Here is a 6467-nt window from a genome sequence, read left to right as displayed (position 1 = left end):
CACAGGACATAGGAACACAGCACCTCTGCTAATTTTGAATTGTGCAAAGTAGAGTAATATATAAGCGTTAAACATAATAAACTTAAGCACACCTCAAGAGTAGTGCCAGTGATCAGCTTTCTCCATCTAAATGTGAAAAGGAGATTTTTTCTTTTTCACATTAGGATAAAATGATTCCTTCATGTTTTTTTTTTCAGAGCTGACACTTAGCAGGTTACTTTTTGCTCCAACTCTTGTCTTTATTCTTCCTTGATACATAGTTAAGAGAATGGAAGATTCTACTCATCTCTCCAACAGGTAAAGATGAAAGCTTCATAACTATGCAGAAGCATTTGGTCTGTCTGGAACAAAGTCAGCTGCTGCCTCCTGACATTTGTTTAACAGCAACTCTAGCTTCCATTTAATGTAAAACAATGCAGAAACTTCTTTGGTTTCTATATTTCAAATGTTTTGACATTGATTCCAGAAGGCTTTTGAAATATGGTGAAGATACAGCCTGCTTATAAACCATATGGGGAAAAGTTATTCCATGTCAAAACGAGGCGTCACTCATCAATTACTATTTTTTGCTGTATTTCTCTATTTTAACCACGTGAGAAGAAAGAGCCTACCCTACTAATAAAGTGCCTCTGAGGGAAGGGTGCATTTGACAAGCTGGGAATGAACTACAGCCAATTGGAACGATGCTCTATGAATTCTGAGGAGCATATTCATGAATAACAGCTCAGCCCTAAAACATTCCTAGAGTAAGCACAGATTTCAAACTCCTCCTGCGATGCCTTGCACAGCTCAGACTTGAAAGAAAAAACACAAGAACCACCCAACATTATAATTACTAGAAAAAGCAAGTACTTAAAGAATTAACAACTTTTGAGGTTTGTTTAATCAAAAAAATGAAGCAACTTGTGTAAGACAGCTCCTGCCCATCAGTAACCATAGTGTTACTTTTTACCCCACTCTCATGCCTTTTATTTTTGAAAGGTCACATTAAACAAAGGATGATACAGACAAGAGTCTTAGTCAAAATAAATGTTTTTTGTTTGGTTGGTTTCTTTAGAGAGTAAGAGGATAAAGAAAACAGAATTAAAATTAGCCAGCTTCAACAGAGTTAACAAACAGGAGACTGGAAATTAGTGTTTAATGCCACCTACAGTGAAATGTTTCCCACTGGGAAAAATGTGGGAGGCAAGTCCATTTTGCTCCTTCAAAGTCACAGGCCGGAGCAGAACATATAACAGCACCTAACAGCACAGTCACTTTACATATATTCAAGTTTTTACATATCTGCAAAGCAGAAGTAGTAGCAGCCATTTGGATGTTCTTTCTTAATGGTTCTCAGGGGGGGCCTGGGAAACTCAGAAGGACCTGGTTCTTGTGACATGGAGCTGGAGCTGCAGCTGCTGCTTCTGCTGCTGCTTCCAGCCACTTGCGCTCTACCTCTGCCCTCAGCAGGGGAGACCTGGGGGGATCCTGGGCTCAGGTACCCAGCCGTGGTTTGTGTAGACGTGGTGGCATACGTGGTGGGGCCAGTGTTGTTTTTCACATAGACGTTTTTGATAGCAACAAGCGTATGTGCCATGATGCTGAGGCTGTTACTCAGATCTTGCATGCCTTGCTGCAGCAGCCGAAGATTGTGGTTGACACTGTCAAAACCAGACTGGATCACCTGCATCTGGGTCTGTTGAATCTGCACCAGGTCCTCTTCACTTATTTCATTTTGGTCTGCCTGGGACCTGCCTTTTGTTTTGGCTTTTACTTTCCCAGAGGAACCACCGCCTGATGTCCCCAGAAAAGATAGCTGTTCTTGGCTAGGTGGAACCACTGCCATGTCCTCAGAGCTTTCTTCTGGCTCTACCACCTTCACTACTATTTCTTCTTTGAGGTTCATCTTCTCAAGACTGGATTGATGAGATGGGCCAGGATCATCATTAAACCCTAGAGGAGAGGGAGGATAAGGAAAAGCAAACAAGAGACAATGAGAAACTTCATGACCCTGTGGTCAGTGAAATGTGTTCTCATGCACTAAGCGCTAACATTAGTACTTGTAAGAATGAGATATGTGATGAAGGGATTAACGAGGTGTGGTATCTGCAACACCCTGATGCAGGCCAAGAGGCTGCTTGGCCCTTAATGCTGCCTCAGGTGGGTTGAAGAGGGAGTGCTGCTAGTGTTTCATGGTTCTGTTCCTTGCACAAGACCCATAGCCTTTGAGCAGCCTGACTGAAACGCCCATTATTCCTCATTTACATACAACAAATATACCGAATGTCCCTTCCAACCCAAACATTCTATAAAGTGAGAAAGTGGCTTCTCCCCCCCCAACATCTATGGCAGCAGCAACATGTCATTTGACAAGTCGCACCTCCACTTCTCTCAAAAGTATAAATTTGACATTGAACTCTGTATCCAAGGCAGAGGATGAGAATATGACCTGATTGTGCAGCTTGTGCAAGTTCTTATTGAATGTGACCAGACGCATAGTCTCAGACTGGTCATGATCAGAAATCAAGCCTGGCTGCATCCAGCTCCTCCGATCCCTGAGGACTGGCTGGAACACGAGGGTTGATTTTCTGCCAAATTTTCTATACTCTGAACACAACAGTCCCCAAACCAAGACGCTGCAACTCGCACTGCATTATCTTTGATGCTTTTAGAATACTTATTATCTCAATAAATGGGAAGAAAACCATAAAGATGCATTCACCAGCTAACCATGTATATGCATGCTACAGATCCCTTACCAGCCCCACCACAGAAACTGAGTTTTAGGTTCAAGAACCAAAGTTCACTGCAAGCTCATTTCAAGCTCTATCTGCGCGTGGTAAGCAGTAACAGCATTATCAAAGCATTGCAATTGCAAGGAACCCCTTGGTACTGGAGCTGATCCTTCCAGCTCACTAATGAAACGTCTCTCTGGTACACACAAAGTTATGTCCTCGTAGCACTCTGTATTGCCTACATCTGCACGCTGGCATGGCTTTTCGCGTTTGCAAGAGTAAGTAAGTGAACACAGGCGGCTGGGTCTAATGCTTCATTGACAGATATCACTACGGGACAGGGTTTAGTCCTAGGGGCTGTTCTGATGCACCTTTATGATCCACATGTGCGTGCACATGTACGTTTCGCACTTTAAAGACAGAAGGCAGTGATCTAAAGCAGGCGCTCTCAGGCAGGGCTGGTACCCACATCCCGCTGCGCGCACGCACTGAGCTCCCAGCCCGCTCCGCTCAGCGCCGTCCCTCCCTGGAGACCGGGAATCGGCTGTTGGGACTCCCGCAGGGAAGGCACCGGGGAGAGGGTCCGGGGCAGCGCGGCGGGGGTCGGTCCCGCACTCACCCATCTCCCCCACGACGGCGCCGGGCAGCTCCAGCGTGTCGATGCCACCGACGATGGGCACGGCCTCGGCGGGCAGCAGGGAGCCGTAGGCGCGGTGGTGGTGGTGGTGGTGGTGACGGCGGGCGGGCGGCGCGGCGGCGGGCGGCATCTCCTCAGGGGCCAGGAGGAGGCCGAGGGCAGTGGGGGCCGGCGGCCCGCAGCCCTGCGACAGCCGGCACAGCTTGCTGCGGTCGCGGCGCTTCAGGTCCCGCCAGCGCTTCTTCAGGTCCTCCACGTCGCGGGGACAAGCGGCCACCGGGTTCACCTTGTGCCGGATCAGCTCCCACACCTTCCGCTTCTGGCCCGGGGAGGCGCGACCGGGCCCCGCCGCGAACAGCAGCTGCTCGTGCTTCAGCACCTGCTCGATCAGCACCTCCGTCTCCGCCTCGTTGAAATTCGCCTTGCGCCGCTTCGGCGACTCCTCGGCCATTCTCCGCCGAAGGGGGACGGGCCGGACCCCGCCCGGGGCCGGCGGGAGGGCGCGGAGCAGCGGCGGGGGGTGGCACCGCTGCCCCGGCCCCGGCCCCCGGCCGCCGCCGTTAGGCCGGGCCCCGAGCCCTGCCGGGGAAGCAAATACCGCGCATGAGAGGAAAAGACGCGCCCGGGCCGGCGCAGGCGCCCCGTGCCCCGCGTGTTGACATGGGGAGGGGGCTCGGCCCCGCGCCCGGCCCGCCCCGCCCCTGCCCGCCCCCCCCGCCGGGATCCCCGCGGCCGCCCGCCCGCGCCGGGGACAGGAGGGCGGGGACGGCACCCGACGGGCCCGCCCCGCCGCGGGTTGTGCGCGTGCTCGGCGGCGGCGGGAGGCGGGAATGGCGGCGGTGCTGGAGCTGCTGCTGCGGGAGGAGGTGGCGGTCGCTGCCGTGGTGCGGTGGTTGCTGCACGGCCACGGCCACCGCCCAGCTGAGGTAACGCGCGGCGGTCATGGTGTCTGCTCGGCCTTCCTGCCCACCCACCGCCAGCTCTTCCTTCCTCCGCTGCGCGGCGGGGCCGTGCGGGAAAGTTTGTCCGCTCCGGGACTGGGGCGGCCGCTCCCCGCTGCTGTGAGGGGCGAGTCCCGTGCGGGACAGACCGGGGCCCGGTGAGCGGCCCTTCTGCGGCCGGGACATGGGGCCGGGCTCCGTCTGTAGTAGCGGGCGGGCCCTGAGCAGCGCGGCGGGAAGGCGAGGCGGCCAGCGGCGCGCTGCCACCGGCAGCCGGTCAGATCCATGGGGCCGAGCTCGGGGCGGGCGCTGCAGGCTCCGGGGGGGGGGGGAGCTGGCGGTCGCTGAGCAGGAGCGTGGCCGCAGGCGGTGCCGGCGGCCCTGGGCTCGGGTGGCAGCGGAGCGGGTGTCTGAGGGAGGGCGCGGGCACGGCGGGTGGCGCTTCCCGCGGCTCTGGCGGGGAAGGGCGCGGGGAGAGACGGGGGAGCCGGGTATGGCTCAGGCGCAGCGCTCGGTGCAGAGCCCACCGCGGCTCCCGGCCGGCTGCTGGTCCCGCTGTGTGCTGGGGAGGGTCTGTCAGCGCTGGGAGACGGTTCTCGGGGGGTTTGCAGGCTGCGTTTTCGGATGGAGAGCTTGTGTTCCTGCGGTAACGGGAGTGCTTGCAACCACAGATGGACTGTGAGTGCTTGTATTTCACCGATAGCCATAGAATCGGTTTGCTTTGGAAGTGAGCTTAAAGATCATGTAGTTCCAACCCCCTGTCACAGGCAGGACACCTGCCACTAGCCTGTAGTAAAGCATGTTCTGCTTTAAGCCCCTCAGAGCATGTTACATAGTGGTCAAAAGCAAAACTCGCTGCTGTCACCCACATGAGTTACTACTCATTTATCACTGTCATCCTAACTAAACTCGTGCGGGAAGAAGGGACCAGCATTTTAAGTTGTCTTAAACTGTGACTTGCAGGAGCAGACCTGTGGAGGTTCAGGAAGCCTGAGCCGCTGCCAGCTCAGGTAGGTCTGCACTGGGGAGGAGTGTGAAGGATAAAAGGCTTGCAGGAAGCTTTGTGACTGCTGACAGGTTGCCGTTATCTGGCCATGGAGGAGTCAGACTTCTGTTAACTTGCACAGAGAAGATGAGCGAAAGCAAACTGTGTTCTGGAAAGTCGGCTGCAGAAACTCCTGACCCTGTGCATAGCACAGACTGCAATTGGTATTGTGCCTCTGTGGTAAGGGAGAGAGGCTTTTTAGCAGGGCCTGTTGGGATAGGATGAGGCATGATGGTTTAAAACTCAAACAGGGAAGATTCAGCCTGAACATGAGGAAATAATTCTTTACAATGAGGGTGGTAAAAGCCTGGCACAGGTTGCCCAGGGGGGTGGTGTATGTGCCATACCTGGAGACATTCAAGACCAGGCTGGATGTGGTTCTGAGCAACCTGATCTAGTTGAAGATGAAGAGAAGGCTGCATGGAGACCTCATAGCAGCCTCTAGGTATCTGAAGGGAGCTTATAAAGATGTTAGTGAGGGACTCTTCATTAGGGACTGTAGTGATGGGACAAGGGGTAACGGATTCAAACTTAAAGAGGGGAAGTTTAGATTGGATCTAAGGAAGAAATTCTTTACTGTGAGGGTGGTGAGGCACTGGAATGGGTTGCCCAGGGAAGTTGTGAATGCTCCATCCCTGGCAGTGTTCAAGGCCAGGTTGGAGAGAGCCATGGATGACATGGTTTAGTGTGAGGTGTCCCTGCCCATGTCAGGGGGTTGGAACTAGATGATCTTAAGGTCCTTTCTAACTGTAACTATTCTGTGATTCTATGCCCCTGCACATTTCAGGGGTTTGGACTACATGGCCTTTGAGGGTCTCTTCCAAACGCAACTATTCTATGATTTTCTGATTCTAAACTCGGGGGCACCCCAGGAAATGGCAAGCTACATTTTGCACTAGCTTTCATGGCAGTTTTGTACTGGAGCTGGTAAGGGGTTGGGTTTTCTGACACCTTTGTGGACTGTGTTCTCACCTGTGTTTTTTCACGGGGTGATGGAATGCTAAAGCAGTGAGCCTTGGCTGTTGGGCTTGTTATCCAGGTGATGTCGGTGTCTTCTGCTTCTCCAGGAAGCTGAATTGGTCTCATACTGTCACATGTGAATTTCGGCATAGGTGTCGAGGGTTATA

General features: G+C 53.4%; 2 protein-coding genes across 2 annotated transcripts in view; one reads left to right on the top strand and one right to left on the bottom strand.

The window, feature by feature from the left end:
- Nucleotides 1-945: 945 nt before the first annotated feature.
- On the bottom strand, nucleotides 946-3880 carry LOC101868974 (uncharacterized). The gene is made up of 2 exons (XM_005143903.4): nucleotides 3337-3880; nucleotides 946-1935 (listed from the first exon to the last, which is right to left on the bottom strand). The coding sequence occupies exons 1-2, from the start codon at nucleotides 3803-3805 to the stop codon at nucleotides 1277-1279; spliced, it is 1128 nt and encodes a 375-aa protein (XP_005143960.2). The 5' UTR covers nucleotides 3806-3880; the 3' UTR covers nucleotides 946-1276.
- Nucleotides 3881-4184: 304 nt separating this feature from the next.
- The window catches only part of CDAN1 (codanin 1), a 32049-nt gene continuing 29766 nt past the window's right edge, over nucleotides 4185-6467 (top strand). The window contains exon 1 of the mRNA XM_034062522.1: nucleotides 4185-4280. Coding sequence (XP_033918413.1) covers nucleotides 4185-4280 — 96 coding nt within the window. The remainder of the gene's footprint in view (nucleotides 4281-6467) is intronic.

The sequence above is a fragment of the Melopsittacus undulatus genome, chromosome 4, assembly GCF_012275295.1.
Source record: "Melopsittacus undulatus isolate bMelUnd1 chromosome 4, bMelUnd1.mat.Z, whole genome shotgun sequence".
Taxonomy (NCBI): domain Eukaryota; kingdom Metazoa; phylum Chordata; class Aves; order Psittaciformes; family Psittaculidae; genus Melopsittacus; species Melopsittacus undulatus.
This window is presented reverse-complemented; position numbering and strand designations above follow the sequence as displayed.

Excerpts from the sequence above, each read along its gene's own strand:
- LOC101868974 (XM_005143903.4), bottom strand. The coding sequence starts at position 3,805 with ATGGCCGAGGAGTCGCCGAAGCGGCGCAAGGCGAATTTCAACGAGGCG. Across the intron at positions 1,936-3,336 it reads CGCCGTCGTGGGGGAGATGG|GGTTTAATGATGATCCTGGC; the intron begins GTGAGTGCGGGA and ends CCTCTCCTCTAG.